Source organism: Phascolarctos cinereus, unplaced genomic scaffold, assembly GCF_003287225.1.
Source record: "Phascolarctos cinereus isolate Bilbo 61053 unplaced genomic scaffold, phaCin_HiC Scaffold_726;HRSCAF=1367, whole genome shotgun sequence".
Classification (NCBI taxonomy): Eukaryota; Metazoa; Chordata; class Mammalia; order Diprotodontia; family Phascolarctidae; genus Phascolarctos; species Phascolarctos cinereus.
Window position 1 is genome coordinate 113342970 of NW_027556098.1, and position 18372 is coordinate 113361341.

Here is an 18372-nt window from a genome sequence, read left to right on the forward strand (position 1 = left end):
TGACATCGTCCCCAACAAGTAAGTTGTAATTCAGTCACTACTTGAACACTTCAGTGACATGGGATGCACTACCCAAATAGCCAATTCCAGTTTTATGATAATAATAACAACAATAGTTCATATTTAAACCTCTCTGAGGCTTAAATATTAAATATCTCATTTTTTCCTTACAATAACCCTAGGAAGTAGGTTATTATCTTGATTTTACAAATAAAGAAACCAAGGTAGACAAAGGTTGTGATTTCTTCAAGGATACGCAACTACACGTGTGTGTCTGAAGCTGCATTTGAACCCAGGTCTTCCTAACTCTAGGCACAGTCTTTTATCCACTATTCCACTTAGCAACCCAGCAGGTTTAGTTATTATCCTAACAATGCTATGGCAATAGTCACATTGGTGAAAGAGTCACAGACAAGGTCGGAAGGGAACTTAGAGGTTATCCAATACAGACAATTTTCAAATCATTAATCTCCCAAAAGTGGTCACCTAGCACCTCTGAAAAGTCTCTAATGACAAGGAATTCAGTATTGTGAGATAGCACACGGCAAATAGTTTGTTGTTGAGTAGTTTTTCAGATGTATCCAGCTCTTTGTGACCCCCATTTGGGGTTTTCTTGGTAGAGATACTAGAGTGGTTTGCCATTTTCTTCTCCAGCTCATTTTACAGATAAGGAACTGAGGAAAACAGGATTAGGTGACTTGCCCAGGGTCACACAGTTAGTAAGTGTCTGAAGCTGGATTTGAACTCAAGAAGATCAGCCTTCCTGACTCCAGGTCCAGCACTTTATCTACTGTGCCACCTAACTGCCCTCAGTAAATACTTAGTTCACTTTAAGTAAAGACAACAAATACTTGTTGATTGAAACCAATAGCCTATTCCACTTTTGAACAATTTTCATTGCTGGGGAATTTTTCCTTATATTGAGCTGTGAAGTCTGCCTGCTTATAGGTATCCTCTCCTTGGTCCTAGTTATTCACCCTACAGGGTTCAGCAGGTCAAAGCTAAATCCTTTTTCACTACCACTATCCCACCCCCAGATTTCTTGTCTTCAGGCTAAACTCCCTTAGTCCCTTCAATTAATCCTTCCACTAGGGGTGTATTCTGTTCCCCCACCACCACCAAGAACAGAGTGCACCCTAACTACAGCTGTACAGGGTGTCCCAAAAGTCTTCCTGCAGTTTCAAGCTCTAATCACTTTAATAGCTTACAAGGACACGAAGACTTTTGGGACACACTGTATAAAAATATTAATGGTTTCCCATTAGGATAGACAAATTTAGAAATCTGATGGAGAATTAATGAGAGTGAAAAGTTATGACATTTTATGAGTTAAAATTCATTTACTTAAATACAAAGAGATGCAAAGAAAGTTTGTATTGATATTGATATTATTATAATAACAATTTAATTAAAAATGAGAGTGTGTTATTTCTAATATAATAAATTTCAGATTTATGAGTTTACTTATTATTTGGGTGAATTATTAGAAATATTTTCATATTTCCCTATGACACAATGACCAAATGTCTTTCAGTTTTCTGAACACAATCAATCTTGTTATCTGAAAATAATTTATACCAATAGTCATGGAAACCATGTTCTAACATTTAGAGTAGAAACTAAAAATCTACACTGGAATTTCGAATCATATGTTGAAGACAATTCCCTTATCTTACTTGTTGTGTGAGAAATTTACTTGCAGAGCTCTTTTGCCAAACATTTGTTCCCTTCTGCCAAAAAAATCTCTTAAGAGCTCAGATCTGAGTTTCTATCACAGCAAGTAATTCTCCTAGAGCGCCCTATACTACTTGAGTATAACCTTCCAAAGTAACTGCTTCAAAAGGCACAGCAGTCTTTTGGATGCACCTTAAGGTGTTGTTGTATTTTTAATCTCATCAAATTACTTTGTAGTTGTACCTCCTACTACTGATAACGCTTAAACCCAGTGTTCTAATGAGAAGGAAAATTAAAAAAAAAATACTTCATGCATTTATTCAGGGAATTATTATTGAGAGACAAGATGATTTAATGAATCGCATATGTTAAACTTGGAGCCAGGAGAACTGGATTTAAATTTTATCTTTGATAATGACTCAGTACATCATGTAAGCAAGAGCTTAACCTCTCTGAGTCTCAGTTTCTTTATCAGTAAAATGGGAATTAGGATACCTATAATACCTAACTCACAAGGATGTTGTGACACTCCAATGAAACAATGTATATATAGGATATAATTCTTTTAACTTGTCACTTACAAGTTAGCAGATTGAGTCCCTAAGGGGCAAATATTTCCAGGATCAAGCATTACTCTATAGGTCTAAATTCCCCAAACTATAAGTCACAAGCTCCCAGGGCTAGTTCTCTCTTAAATCCATATTTGGTTCCCTTCTGTGTTTCCAGAGGTCATACTCTTTGAAATTACTTGATTGCCCCTGGCTCTGTGTCTATCTGTCTGTCTGTCAGTCTGCTGATCCCTACTGGATGTGGTTTCTCCTACTGAACAAGTAACTCTATCGTAGGACACTAAAAATCCCCTCCTCACTACCTGCTATCTGCTAATAGAGGCGCACACACTACATAAAGCTGCTACCTATCTGTACAATGCTTCAACTCTGCCTCAGGATTGGCAAGCTTAGCTTTTTTTTTTTCAATTTGTGGAATAAAACAAGCATTTCCATAACATAACATAACATAACATAAAAAAAGATGATTACACACGAAACTGCAATTCTATTATGCACAACTTGCTATTCCTTTAAATATATAATAAAATTATCATGTAAATTTTTTTTCTTTTTTTTCCTTCCCTCCTCTCTCCACAGCCCTAGAGATGGCTACCATTAGACACAAAAATGTATATATATGTAAAATCATTCTATACATACTTCTATTGATCAGTTCTTTCTCTGGGTGCAGACAGTGTCTTCCTTTTATGTCCTTCATAGGTGTAATTTTAAAAACCTTCAGGAACATGGGCAATCTTTGGTCAGCCAATGACCAGTTGCCTTGAGAATTCCATAAGTGGAACCTCTTCATACTTGATAAAGGAACAACAGGATATAGATAAATTTTTTGTACTTAATTTAACACACGAACACCTTTTTACCTTTATTATTTATACCTCACTTTCTGCAGTTACTGCAACTTCTCTGGGGTTGCAGAACCACCTCTTCCCCACTATATATATAAAATGCTTTGCAAAATTTTAAGAACTATATAAATGTCAGCGTAATGGGGGGGAGGCTGGTGAGTGTGTACAATGCACTCAGCCAAAGTGATCATCACACGGAAGAGGATGGGGAACCCACTTCTAGAAAGGCATGATGCCATGTAATAAAAGGAACTTCCTCCTCTATTTGGAGCACGTGCAGTGAAATTGGCTCTAGTCTGCTAACCATCTAGTTAGCAGTGCTGCCTATAAATCCAGTACTTGGGTGCATTTAAAAAGTACTACCCAGCCAAAGTAAGTCTCTTGGTCTAGCTCATTCCTGCCTAGCTGTGATAGGGTGAGGCAGGAAATCCTATAACCTTCCAAGTGAAGAGAAAGGCCTTTGGCCTTTATTTCTCCCCATGGAGGCTTCTACCATATTGTCTGTGAAGGCATGGCCCTGCTATTGTTTCAGTCTCTGTTGTGTCTATTCTTCCAGCTTTTAGGGAGATTATTGGAGACAGGTATGACCTTGTGAACTTCACAAGCCCCAACTGGTCAGCTGATCCTTAATAGTTAGCCAGTAAACACACTTAGCTCTCTAACATTTATTATTTTTCTTTTTTGTTAGTTTTGCCAATCTAATGGGTATGAGGTAGAAGTTCAGAGTTGTCTTAATGTGAATTTCTCTAATTATTAGTTATATGGAACATATTTTCATATGTTTGTTGAAAACTTGGTTTTCAGCCTTTGAAAATTGCTCATATTCTCTCTCTCTCTCTCTTCTCTCTCTCTCTCTGTATGTATCTGTCTGTCTGTCTCTCCTATCCAAATCTACAAGATGTCTAAAGCTACATAATTTTTATATATATATATATATATATATATATATATATATATATAATATATATATATATATGCTACCCTTAGCTATGTTGGATTTGTTTGAAACCTTTTACTTTTATGTAATCAAAATTATTTATTTTATATTCTATGATTTTTTGTATTCCTTGTTTTGTTCTGAATTCTTCCCCTATTTATAGATCTGAAAGGTAATCTCTTTCATGTTTTTCTAATTTGTTTTTGATTTTTTTATGGAGGCTGGTAGGTGGCAAAGTGGATAGAGCAGTGGGCCTCTAGTGAGAAAAACCTTGAGTTCAAATCCTCCCTCAGATACTTACCAGCCTTGCAACTTCTGCCTCAACTGCAAAATGGGAATAGTAACAGCATCTACCTCCCAGGGTTTCTATTGATGAGAATTAAATAAAATAATCATAAAGTGCTTAGCTCAGTGCCTGGCATATAGTAGGCAGAGTATATAAATGCTTATTCTTTCCCCCTTTATAATGTGACCTTTTATTTAGAACACTTATCCTATTATCTCCATTATCAACTTGCCTTAAATCCCTCCCCATACCAATCCATCCTCCAGCAACCACCAAAGTTATTTTCCTAAACCTCAGATCCAACCATGTCACACACACCCCTCACCCCCCCATTCGATAAGCTCTGCTATCTATCACCTTATAAAACCCTCTATTTTGGCATTCAAAGCCTTTAATAACTTAGCCCCCTTCTTCATTTCCAGATCTCTCTTACATCACACCCCACTATATATTTTTTTAAATCAGTGACACTGGTCACTATATTCCTTGGCTCCAGGCATTTTCTCTATCTCCCATACTTACAATACTCTCCCTCTTCAACTTTGCCTTCTGACCTCCCTGGCTTCTTTTAAGTCCGACTAAAATCTAATCTCGTACAGGGAGACTTTCCCAATCCTTCTTAATTCTAGTGCCTTCCCTATGTTATTTTCTATTTATCCTGTCTATAGCTTGTTTATGTATATTTGTTTGCACATTCTCTCCCCCATGGGGCAGCTAAGTGGCATAGATAGAACACTGGCCTTGGAATCAGGACGACTCACTTTCATGAATTCAAATTCAGCTTCAGACACTTACTATCTGTGTAACCCTGGACAAATCACTTAACCCTATTTGCCTCAGTTCCTCATCTGTGGAATGAGATAGAGAAGGAAATTCCAAACACTCCAGTATTTTTGCCAAAAAAACCCAAAAATGAGGTCACAATGAGATGTAATGGAAATGACCAACACCAACAACAAATATTACCATTAGATAGTAAGTTCCTTGAAGGAAAGAACTGTCTTTTATCTCTTTTTGTATCCCTAGTGTTTAGTATAATGCCCAGCACATGGTAGGTACTTTAAAAATTTTGTTCATTGATTGGTTGATTTGGAGCTGATCTTTGTGGAACACTGGGCCTGAAGTCAGAAGACGAATTCAAATGTGACCTCAGACTTTATTAGCTGTGTGACCCTGAGCAAGTCACTTAACCCAGTTTGCCTCAGTTTCCTCATCTGTCAAACAAGCTGGAGAAGGAAATGGCAAGACTCTCTAGTGTCTTTGCCAAGAAAACCCCAAATGGGGTCACAAAGAGTTGGACATGACTGAAAAATGACTGAACAGCCACAAGAAGACATGTACCTGTCTGAAACAACCAAGTTCTACCTAGAGATGGAGGGATCTTGCTTTCTCATGGTTCTGATTGCTCACCCTCCTTTTTTCTCTTTCTAGATTTAGACATGACCAGAGACCCCAAGAGAAGCCAGGCCCAACCTCCACAGCACAGCGCTATCTTCTACCAGTGAATCTCTTTCAAAGCTTTTGGGGCAAGCTGGCCAAGGGGCCTGAGGAGAGCAGTGCTAGGGTAGTGTCTGGGGGTCATGACTTGTGCCAGCAAGGGAAGATTGTCGGTAAGTTTGGAGAGAGCAATTTCAACAGAGTGATAAGTTCAAAATCCAAATTGCAAAGGATTGAGAAGTAAGTGGTGAGGAAGTAGAGGCATCAGGTATAGATGGTTTTTGTTAGAAGGTTGGCCAAGAAAGGGAGGATCAGTCTTTCAGATCAGACAGCATGAATTTGGGGGCTGGGGGGGGGCAAATCTTATCTGAAATAATATGCAAAGAGAGAGACTGTTTGGGGACTGAAAGACTGTGAGAAAAAAATGAACAGTTAACACTTGAGGAAGTCCATTCCACTTATGAATAGTTCTATTTGTCAGGAAGTTTTCCTGACATTAAACCTCTTTGTAACTTCAATTCACTGTTCTGTCCTCTGGGGCCAAAGAACAAGTCTCATATCTCTTCTACATGAAAGCCCTTCAAATCCCCGAAGGCAGCTATCATGTCCCCTCTAACTTTTATCTTCTGTGATCTGAACATTCCCACTTCCTTCAACTGGAACTCATAATACATGGATTCACCATCAAACTTGCCATCTTCTGAATACTCTGTAGCTTTTCAATGTCCTTCCTAAGTGGTCTCAGAGAAGTGAATACAATATTCCAGATGAAGTATGACCAGGGCATTGTATGGTGGTTATCTCCACCTTACACCTTGAAGCTATGCTTTTCTTGATGCCCAAGATCACAACATGACTCCCAAATAACACTAAAGACTTATGTTGAACTTGTAGTCCAGTGAAACATCCAGATCTCTTTCAGACAAACTACCATGCAACCATGCTTGATGGATGAGCAAATACATAGGGGGAAAAATTCCCATGCATTGGGGAATACAAATACAAAAGAGAGACTGATCTGGCTCTCAAGGAACTTGCATTCCCTCAAACAATATATATAGGAAAGTTATGACTAGGAAATAGTGAAGTCACAGGGATAGTGAGTGGAGCCACAAGGCAATGGAAAGATGTATGATTTTGAGTAGTAATGGGAGTATTGATTTTATTACTGTACCTAGAGCAAGAAGTGGAAGTATGAGGAGTTAGGGGAACCAATGCACAGAAGGTATGGCAGGAGGATAGAGAAGTGACTGGGATTGACTAGCTAGATATAGTGAACTCTTACACATCAGCATGTCCCCACATGAGCTATGGATCTCATTGGTTGGGTGCACAGAAGGAGTCAAGTCAATAAGCATGTATTTAGTGCTTACTATGTTCTAGGCTCTTTCCTAAGGGGGGGGGTACAACTGAAGGCACTAGCATTAAGGAGGATCAGGAAAAAGCTTCTTGTAGAAAGTGGGATTTTAGCTGGGATCTGAAGGAATCCAGGAAATGGAAATGAAGAGGCGGGGAATTGTAGGCATGGCGGACAGCCAGAAAAAGTTCCTAGAGTCAGGAGATGAAGTGTCTTATGAAAAGAACAGCAAGACCTGTGTCACTGAATCACAGAGTAAGGTAAAAGAATACTGGAAAGGTAGGAAGGGACCAGGTCATGAAGGGCTTTAAAAGGCAGGAGTGCCATGGCAGAAAGATGATATGATGAGGTGACTAGAAGTAGTGAACTTTCTACATGTAGAGGGCTAGCTCTGAAGAGTCAGAGGATTCAGGCCAAGCCAGGTTTTACCTACAGCATGTCCTATATCCGATGGCTGCATAATTCAGAAATGTTGGCTCCCCACCCTCCTGTTCTGTCTTTTGAGAACAGGATGCCCCTGGAGATTGCAAGGAAGTGAGAAAACGGACAGGATAACTCCCTGGTTAACGTTCCCATGAGATAAGGAAATGGCTGGCATAATGTTGCAATGAGAAATGTGCTTATTGTTACTTTGGTCAGTATTTGAATGAGAAAAATTCTTGGTGTTGCTTGTTATTAAAGATATGTAAACACTGTTGCTTTACTCACTGTTACTTTGGGAGATATTCCCATGAGTCAAACATATAAAAACCCTAACCCTCAGATTTTAATAAACAGAGCTTGTTCTTTACTTCTCTCCCACCTGGCCCGTGTGTCTTTCTCTCTTCTCACTCAGTCGGCATTAAACCACAGCCCCAGACGCAGGCGCTCACGGTATTTACAAACAGCATGACTCCTCATCCTATACTTGTGAAACTATGTATTTTTTTAATCCAAAGGTAATACTTAATATTTATCCACATTCAATTTCACTTTATCATATCCAGTGTGTTTGTTATCCTTCTCCCTGTTAGCTTTATGTTATGTGTAAATTTGGTAAACCTGCCATCTATGCCTTTATCCAAGTCATTGATAAATTGTTAGACAACACACATCCTTAGGGATGTTAGTGTGCCACACACTAACACACACTGCCCTAGGATCTTCCTAAGAGAGGGCTATATATGAAACTTTGGTTACATACAGCTCGTACGTTTTTCTAAATTTTGACTATACACAAATTAAAAATAAAGAACATATGAAGAAAGACACTATCTGCATCCAGAGAAAGAAGCAGTAAATAGAAGTATGTTTAGAATGATTTTGCATATATATATATATATATACACACACACACACACACCTATTTGTGTCTAAAGGTAACCATCAGGGGGGTGGAGGGAGAGGGAAGAAAAAAGAAATTTACATGTAACTATGGTATATTTGGAGGGAACAGCAAATTGTACATGGTAGATTTGTAGCTTCATATGCAATCATCTTTTTTATTGTACTGTATTATGGAAATGTTTGTTTTGTCCTATGAATTGAAAACAAAATATTTTTAAATTTATCTTTTAATATAATTATGTTATATTTTATTGTATTATATTACAATAATATAATATATAATAATTAAAATTTTCAGTACATACTGAATCCAACACGTTAATTCCATAGGTATCTTGCTTATTTGTGTTTGCCTCTGAAACTTGGGTTCATTAAAAAAAATATTTAGTTGACATTCTTTTCTTTTGTTTCTTTTGTGTCACTCTCACTAGCCCTCCCATCCCCTTAATTCCCCTCTGCCTCCAGTAAAAAAAAAAAAAGTCCTCCCAAGTAATAAATGAGCATTCCAAGCAAAATAAATACACATATTATTGGCTCTGTCTGAAGATGTATATCTTATGCTGCATTACTGGTACATTACCTCTCTGTTGAGAGATGAGAAGCAAGCGTTATCATTTTTCTGGAGTCATGGTTGGTCATTACATTGATCAAAGTTCTTAGGCATTTCCAAGTTGTTTCTCTTTACAATGTTATAGTCACTGGATAGTCTTCTTCTGGTTTTACTCAGCTCAGCCAACATTAGTTCATACAAGTCTTCCTAGGTTTCTCTGAAATCATATTGCTCATTGCTTCTTTTTAGTGGAATGATATTCCATTACATTCACATACCATAATTAATTTAGCCATTCCCCAACTGATGGACACCCCTTGTTATTTGCCCCCCCCCCCAAATAAACCTATTATAAGGGCCCTCTTTTTCACCAAATACAGCCCCACTCTGTAGGAACATTTTCCACTGGAAACCTTTATTTCCCTTTAAGGGCAAAACCCATCTTCTAACATCTCCATCCTAGTCCCTCCCTATCAGTGCTTTTATTGTTCTTTCCCCTAGCACCTACCCTCTCACCTATTCTTGCTGAAAGACTGAAGAAATTATTCTCTTCTGCTCCTCTCTCGCTTAGATAGGACTGCTAAACTCCCCTGCCTCCAGCCTTCCTTCTCCCTGAGCAATTTCCCATGTTTCTCCCCTCCCATCATAGATAAGCATTTTTAAAGAAGCTTAGCCTTTAGTCCAGAGTATTAATTCAGTTCCTCTTCCTTTCTCTTCTGATGTCTTCAGATCATTAGCTACTTCCATTCTGTTTGTCCATTGATGATTTTTATTCTTTTGTTTTAAAAATAGCCTATAATATACATGTTAGAGATTGAAATCATTGCTTGGTCTTTTCTAGATAAATAAAGAGATACTTTTATGTTTCTTTTGTTTGGGTTATTTGCAAATTGAATATTTTGCTCACCTCTAGTGTTTTGTGTTTTGCAGGAAAATCTTAAGTGCCGCCTTTGCTTAAGGTCTATTTTTTATAATTGATGATTAGGTTCAGCTTTGTGACTTCAGCGTAAGTCTGAGTTAATCAAATTACTGTTTATTCATAACTGAAAACTTTTTTCCCAGTTGTTTACAAAATTTGTTGCCCAGTGTTGAAATTGTGGAATTTAACTTCGAAAAGACTTGGGGTTTCACGTATGGGCTTTTTTCTCTGGCAACAATCTGCAGAATCAAATTATACTTTGAAGGCAACAAGGGCATCAAGGTGGTGCAGTAGAAAGAGCATTGGGCTTGGAATAAAGAGTCACGTTCGTGAGTTCAAACTGGCCTCAGGCACCTACTAGCTGTGTGACCCTGGACAGCTTACTTATCCTTGTTTGTCTCAGTTCCTCATCTGTAAAATGAGCCAGAGAAAAAAAAATGGCAAACCGCTCTAGTAACTTTGCCAAGAAAACACCAAATGGGGTCACAGAGAATTAGGCATGACTGAAACAACTGAACAATTCACTTATTCAGAAAGATAATCTATCTCCATGCTTTTAGCTGCCATGTGTAGACAATTAAAAATTTTGATTCTTAAACAATGATCACAGCCTTTTGTTTTGTCTCATGTTTTGGGATAGCTAGGTGGAACAGCAGATGGAGTGCCGGCCCTGGAGTCAGGAGGACCTGAGTTCACATTTGGCCTCAGACACCTACCAGCTGTGTGACCCTGGGCAGGTTATTCCTCAGACACTAGCTTTATGACCCTGGATAAGTCATTTAGCCCTGTTGGCCTCAGTTCCTCATTTGTGAAAAGAGCCGGAGAAGGAAATGGCAAACTACTTCAGTATCTTTGCAAAGAAAACCCAAATGGGGTCACAGACAGACACAACTTAAAAAAAGACTCAACAACAAGGTGGCTCAGTGGAAAGAGCACCAGGCTTCCAATCTGGTCTCAACCACTAGCTGTAATACCCTGCACTTAAGCCCTGTCTCTCTCAGTCTTCTTGACTGTAAAATGGGAAAAGCAGCATCTACATCCCAGGATTGTTTTGAGGATAAAAGGAGACAATTGTAAAGCACCTGGCACAGTGTCTGAAATACAGCAGTGTTGTGCTCTAGTTATGAGAGTCAGGCTGGGTGTGAGACAGCCTCCTTACTGTCTGACCTGAACCCGAACTTGAACCTAAGAGCTTCATGGCCAAAATGCATCTCCAAACTTTCCTAGGTGCTTAGAGAGTGACCCCAACTGCAGAGCGAGAAACGGATAGAGAAGGAAGGCTTACATACCTTATGGTCGCAGTTGGAGAAAGGCTTGAGCTTGGGCAGTTTCCGGGTCAGGGAACCACTTGTTGCAGTCTAGGGGTGCTGGGAACTCCAAAATTCTAGGGCAAAAGGCATGAGTTCTGCCTTAAAAGATTTCAACTCAGGCCTTCTTTTGGTCAGAAACAAGGTTTATTGTTTCACCAATAGACACAGGCAGCACTTTTAAGAACCAGCACATTTGGTAAATGAGATTTATCTTTTTTATAGGGGAAAAAGATTTTTGGGAAAATTTGAATGGGATCTAGGAATGGCCAATAGGCTGGGGTGACCAGAAGGTAACAGAGGTGTCTAGATGGGATTAAGAATAATAAATAGCCTGGAGTGGTACAGAGGTTAACAGATGAAGGGCTGGGCTGAGTCCAAGGTAACAGACAATGAAGATCAGAGACAAACCCCAGGGACCAGGCCTTGTGAGAAAGTTCAGGGGAAGTTCAAATGGGGTGGGTGTCCAGGGCCTGTCATTAGGGTAAATGCTTGTTTTTTTCCTTATTTCTTTGCAATCTGATGTTCTAGGTAATTATCTTATATATTTTTTTCATACAGCATAATGTTCTGATTTGTAAAATTATCATGTTCTTCTGGGAGAACCAAAACTCTATGTACATCTTATCCTGTCTTCAAGGTCAGTCACTTTGATTTAAATAGAATCAGTTTATTCTAAATTATAGTCTTTTGCTTCTCTTCACCCAAATTTTCCACCTCCTCATTTTTAGAAGTCCAAATCTGTTATTCTTTTTTCTTTTTTTAAATTTTTATCTTTTTTTTTTTTATTTTTTAGGCAGTTGGGGTTAAGTGACTTGCCCAGGGTCACAAAGCTAGTAAGTGTCAAGTGTTTGGTCTGAGGCCAGATTTGAACTCAGGTCCTTCTGACTTCAGGGCCGGTGCTCTATCCACTGTGCCACCTAGCTGCCCCCAAATCTGTTATTCTTTTCAAACCCTCTACTACTCTGGAGAAATTCTATCATCGGTTCCATGTTGTCTCCTTTGTTGTTTACTTTTATTATTTCTAATTTGAGACCAACCTAATTCCATCCTATTTTATTCTTTCAAATTTTCTTTTAAACGTTTCTAGGGCTTCTTGCTATTGTTCTTTGATTTCCAGAGATTCCACAGAATTATTTTTCAACAAGAATAGTTTGTTTCGTTTTCTTTTGTAATATACTTGTTAAATTTATTTCTTCTTGTTTTTATGAGTAACATTGTTGGACACCTAATTGCAATCTAAGCCTTCTCTCTTGGATCTTCAGGTTTCTTCCTTTGAGAATTACCCACTTACATCCTTAGACAATTTTATAACTCATTTTGATTTCCCTGTGTTGTAAGTGAAGGACATGGTAACCTCAACAGCCAATGGGATGGCAGCTGTGAGGTACAAATCACTGGAATGCCTGGGGTCCTCTTTCCCCACTGGATCATGATATAGGTCTGATCTGTGGGCTGTGGGTGGAGAACCTCTACTTGTGCTGATTAGAGATTCATTCCTGGATTGCCTAGAGTGATAGGATCAATAAATATTTCCCCTGGGAGTGAAAGCACAGCAGAGAGGAGTTTGGCTTTGATGGGGTTAGGGCAAGGCCCAATCCCTTTACATAGTCCTGGGCCTTGTTGCCTAAACACCTCCTGCTTATATTTATCAATTCCCTCTTGCTCTGTGCTCTAAAGACAGAAAGAAAGTCAGAAATTCTTGATCTTTTTGATATCATGAACCCATCTGGCAGTCTGAAGCCTATTTGTACTTTCTCAGAAGCATGCTTTTGAAGTCATAATATAAAATACATAGGATTATAAAGAAAATCAAATCTATGGAAAAATACAGTTAGCAAAACATTAAAAAAAAAAACCCACCTGGCAAAGAATTGGAAATCAAGGGGATGCCCATCAATTGGGGAATGGCTGAACAAGTTGTGGTATATAAATGTAATGGAATACTATTGTGCTATAAGAAATGATGAGCAAGCGGACTTCAGAAAAACCTGGAAAGACTCGTATGGACTAATGTCGAGAGAAGTGAACAGAACCAGGAGAATATTGTACACAGTAACAGCCACATTGTGTGATGGCTAATGCTGATAGTCTTAGCCCTTCTCAGCAATGCAAGGATCCAAGACAACTCCAAAAGTCTCGTGATGGAAAATGCTATCCACATCCAGAGAAAGAAGTATAGTTTGGATGCAAATAGAAGCATACTATTTGCTCTTTTTTTCTTCTGTTTTGTTTTGTTCTATTTCTTCTTTCTTGTGGTTCCTCTTATTGGTTATAATTCTTCCTCACCACATGATTAATGTGAAAATATGTTTAATAGGAATATATATCAGATTGCCTCTATCAGATTGCATGCTGTCTTGGGGAGGGAGGAGATGAGGGAGGGGGAGAAAATTTAAAACTCAAAACCTTATGGAAGTGATTGTGAAAACAAAAAATTAATTAATTAATTAATTGATTAATTAAAAAAACACATACAAAATAACAAAGTCATGGATGCCAGGTTAAGAACTCCTGCACTAGGGAAGTTTTTTCAAGGGTTTGTCTGATTCTGTCCTAACAGCCTTATCCTGACTCACTGGTTTATTAACACCTTGAATAAAGATGTTAACATCACCTTAAGCAGAGATGTCTCCCTCAGTGTTGGTGAAGACTAATATAATTTATATTATATGACATTTATATTATCTTATAATATTTCACAATAGCTTAACTCTAGTTTCCCACCTTCCCTTTCCCCACTTCCTGCTTTTCTCTTCTCTCATACAAATATATACTTCAGGTTAAGCATCTTCAACCTTTTTGATTTGGGGGTATAGTAGTCCTGCTAGTTCTGAAGTCAGTGTAAAACCCTGGGAGAGAAGACTGACTCCAGCTAAGTTTCTAGCATAGTCTCTCTCCTGTAAACATAAAAGTCTTTCCCATCTAATTGATTTTTAATTTCTGTGTCTTCTGAATCATTCACTCCAACACACGATTACACTTCCATACCTTCATGTGGCCACGCAGAATCAATGTTTTCTGCCTCTTTGGGGAGTGCTAGGGAATCAAAGTGAATTACTGCTGTGAAGGAGCCATGCAGGGGCCCCACCACCCAGATTCTGAAACACAAGCTTGTGAGGTTGGTAGCAGTGGCTATGACCAAGAGATTGGATAGGCTAGGTTTGGACAGTTGAGTAGGAGCTCTGATTACTTAAATTATCTAATGCTATTTCATGAGACTTTTACCTTGTATATTGTTTTAATTATTCTGATTTGGCACAATTTCCTTTTCTAAAGGCTTTTTTTTAAAAGTAGAAGTATGTAGTAGGAGTGTACTCTATTATGTTGGCAATCACATGACTCACACAACCCATGCATTGCATGTGTCATCACCTCTACAGCGAAAAAATTCCCAGCTCAAGTTCTTCCAAGAAGCCATTTCTAATTCCTCCAGCTAGGAGTGATCCCTCTCTCCTGGAATTCATTTTTCAAATTTAATCTCACTGATGAACATCCTAACTTGTATAAATTATTTTATATACTTTATCTTCCTATTGTATTGTAAAGTACTTGAAATCAGGAACTATGGTATTTGTCATATATATATATATATATACACATATACATATATATATATATATATATAATATATATATATATATATACATATATATATATATATACATATACATATCTATATATATATATATAAAATCTCCCCATTGCATGCCCTACAAACAGTATATGCTTAACAAATATTTGTGGAATTGGATTGCTAGAGGAATCTGTATAAAACAGGTTTTCAGAAATATAAAGCTATTTTGAATGAGGGTTAAGTGGGAAAGGGATGGTATAATCCAGAGAAAAGGCTAGCACAGAAGTATTGAATATTGAAAATCGAGGGTGACAATTAGCAAATGCATTGCATGGTCTGGGACAGGAGCAGAGAGGAGAAACTTAAGCATTATGGTTCAGTGTAGTGGAAAAAGGATAGTTAATCATTTTCCCATAATTGTCATACAGCATGCCCTTAAAGACCCTCCACTTCCCTTTCTCTGGCTCCAAGAATACCAAGCATACCTTTCATTTTAACATGATTTCCATTATATATATATCAATACTTGGAAAAGAGGTGTCTCCTCTTTTTATGTCCCCTTTGGCTCTCTTGGGATAAAAACAGCCTAGTCTCTTTCAAGCTCTTTCCCCCCATTAGAAGTTAATAAACCAACATTCTGACTTGTTAATTTACCTACCACATAGAGTTGTTATAAACTGGAAAGCGCTATGAAAATACAAGCTATTATTAGTAGTAATATCCTTAGTAGACTTCATGAATAATAATAATAATAATAATAATGGCATAAAATTAATCATCTCCTATAGTTTGATTAGTTTAAATCAGTTTACTTAGGCTCAAGCAATCCTGTTGCACTGACAAAAGTCCAGTTCCTAGACATAAAGTTAAATGACCAGAGCCCAGACAAGAGGACCAAGTACATTTGGCAATGTTCCAAATGACAAATACAGGTGCATATCTCCCTTCTCCCTGACAGTATGCATTCACACAGAGAAGAATGTCACAGTTACACAGTAACATATGCTAAATTATGTTCTTCACATTCTTTTAGACACAGGAGGAGTAACCATCTGTCCCAGCTTCTCCAAAACAATGTATGATTCCCCATGAATTGGTGATGGGACTGAGGTATGGAGTGGTTGGATTTCTTGCTCAAGTGTGCAATGGGTCCCTATTCCAGGGTTGGTGACCCCAGAGAGAGAGGATGAAAGACAGCTGCAGGTGAAGGTCTCTGATGAAATTGGTGCTACTTCTTTGGCCTAGCCCAGTAGGAAGAAGGATACTCAGTGCCAGGTGTAGGCTGGGCCAGGACCAGGGATGAGTTAGACTGATTAGGGCAGGTTAAAAAAAAGGGCTTGGAATAGAGCTAAGGGAGCAGTCAGAGTTTTGTCTTCTTGGTCACCAGGTTTCTCGCGTTCTCCTTGATATGGGAAGGCATTGTGTCCTCCAGATTATAAGCATCTTCTGGTTTAATAGGGATGTAGAAGTAGCCCATGATGGAAAAGATGAGACAAACAATAAGCAGGAGACAGGAAAACAAGATAAATTCAGCCCACTGTGAAGAGAAAGATAGAAAGAAAAAAGAAATTTAAAAAAGACTTAGGAAACATGTCAAGGCTCGCTGGGAAAGTGGGTGTATGGGGCCATATTGCCATATACAAAGTCACTCAGAACAGAGATTTCTTGGGGAGGCATTCCAGAGAACTCAGGTCTGTGAGGCTAATCAATTAATACAAAGATGGAGGGAATGATTATTAAAATGGGCAAACAGTAAGTCTAGCTTTTCTGAGGATTAAGGCAAGCTAACCAGGCTGGTACTAGAGTATAGGGGTAGCTAGCTAGGTATTAGAAGGTACTTTGTTTCATTGTATGATATATGGTACTGGAATTGTGGAAGGATTTGAAATCTGCCTTCTCTGGGTATCTTGAGGTCAGAACACCTGGAGTTAATTCCTAGCTCAGTGACTTTGGACAAATCACTTTACCTAAGTCTGTTTCCTCATGCATAATACTTACATTAGCTGCCTCACTGAATTACAATAAGGAAAGTGCTTTGTAAATTGTAAACTACTATATGGTTCAATACATTAAGGATCTGGGATTGTTAGTGTGATATCAATGTAGATCACAACTTTTTATGACTTATTAGAGTCTTTTAGAGTTGTTGTTGAAGAAAAATTCATCACCCTGTAGCCAACCTGGTGATGAGTCCCTAGGCTGGTCTTTGGATGACTGACATATAGTCTGCCATCAGTTCTTTATTCAAAAACCTCATAGTTTGGTAAAATAAACCGGAGTTTATGCTTTGCTAAGCATAGTCTTCATCACTCCAAGATATGCTATGCTGAAATATCAGAATAGGACATCAGTGAGGGAAAGTACTGTAAGAAAATTTATACTCTTGCCATTACTTTTTATTAGTAAGAGGTGATCTCTGAAGGCTCTGACCTCACTGAATTAATAACTATAACTCACTCAAGGATCTCAAAGGATCAGAGCTGTGACTAGATGTCCATGGGAGAAGCAAAGGAAATGTTGTTCTCCGTAGGTTCCCTCTCCTGGGCCCTCTCTCCCTTCCACACCCCTCAATCCAAATTCTTTCTGCCACACCATGATTCCCTGAAGATACATTGAAAAGTTCTTTCTTTTAAACTCTCCTTTTAATTCTGTACTGATCCAAACATCTTCAAATGGCCATAATTCAATGCCTCAAAGATCAGTGATTTCTTCTTTCTGGGTATTCTCTTCACCATTGTGATTCACATGAATGAAAGGAGTTCCCACTGAAGCCTTTCAACACTTCAGTAGATAGTTTAAATAAGTTGCTAAGGCCACAAAAATTCACCACCTGATAACCAACTACTGGTGATAATAAGCATCTCTGAACTTCGTGCTTGGACAGCAGACTTGGAAGCCATTTCTGGGCTTGTTTTCAAAGCCTTTTCAAATCAGTAGGATCTGACAAGAGTTTATACTGTTGGCATAACCTTTGAGAACTCAGAATTCCCTCCATACCATGACGAGATCTCAGAGTAGGACTCCAGAGAAGTATGAATGGATTCTCATCTCTACCTAACTTCCAGATAGCTTCCTTGCCCCTACCTCCTACCCCTTTCCTGTCCTCGTTGGTTGAATACTTATGGCAATTCTGAGGCATTCTGTGACCATCAGCTTACATTATTTTTAAAAAGATAGTTCTTTCTTAGTTGTCTCTTGGCCCAATTTCATCATGTTTTCTAACTACCCATGGGAGTCATTGTTCACTTCAAGTGACAGCCATAGCCCTAGTTGTCCACTTTCTAAGCAGCAGGCATGCAGCCAAATTGCTTTGCAATATAGTATCATAGAGGGTGCCTAGGGGAATGTATGTGACCTGCTGTCATCGTAGGACCCATACCTGTACCAAAGCACTTGTCTGTGCCACAATAAGTACGATGATATTCCCTATGGCCACTGTCAGGAGCCAGGCTGCTTGTAGCACCGACTTCATGCTGAGGGGGGCCTAAAGAGGACACAAAGAAGCTTGTAAACAGGGCTTCTCTAAGTCTTTTCATTCACCCCAGGAGGCTTCCCATCCCTACTCCACTTTCCAAGAACCTTTTC

At 38.6% G+C, this 18372-nt stretch overlaps 1 protein-coding gene across 1 annotated transcript in view; it reads right to left on the bottom strand.

Moving 5' to 3' along the window:
* Window positions 1–15558: 15558 nt before the first annotated feature.
* Window positions 15559–18372, bottom strand: part of LOC110208092 (solute carrier family 15 member 2-like) — a 44325-nt gene continuing 41511 nt past the window's right edge. The window contains exons 21-22 of the mRNA XM_020985911.2: window positions 18167–18271; window positions 15559–16324 (exon numbers count right to left, since the gene is read on the bottom strand). Of these exons, the coding sequence (XP_020841570.1) occupies window positions 16148–16324; window positions 18167–18271 (282 nt within the window). The 3' untranslated portion in view covers window positions 15559–16147. The remainder of the gene's footprint in view (window positions 16325–18166; window positions 18272–18372) is intronic.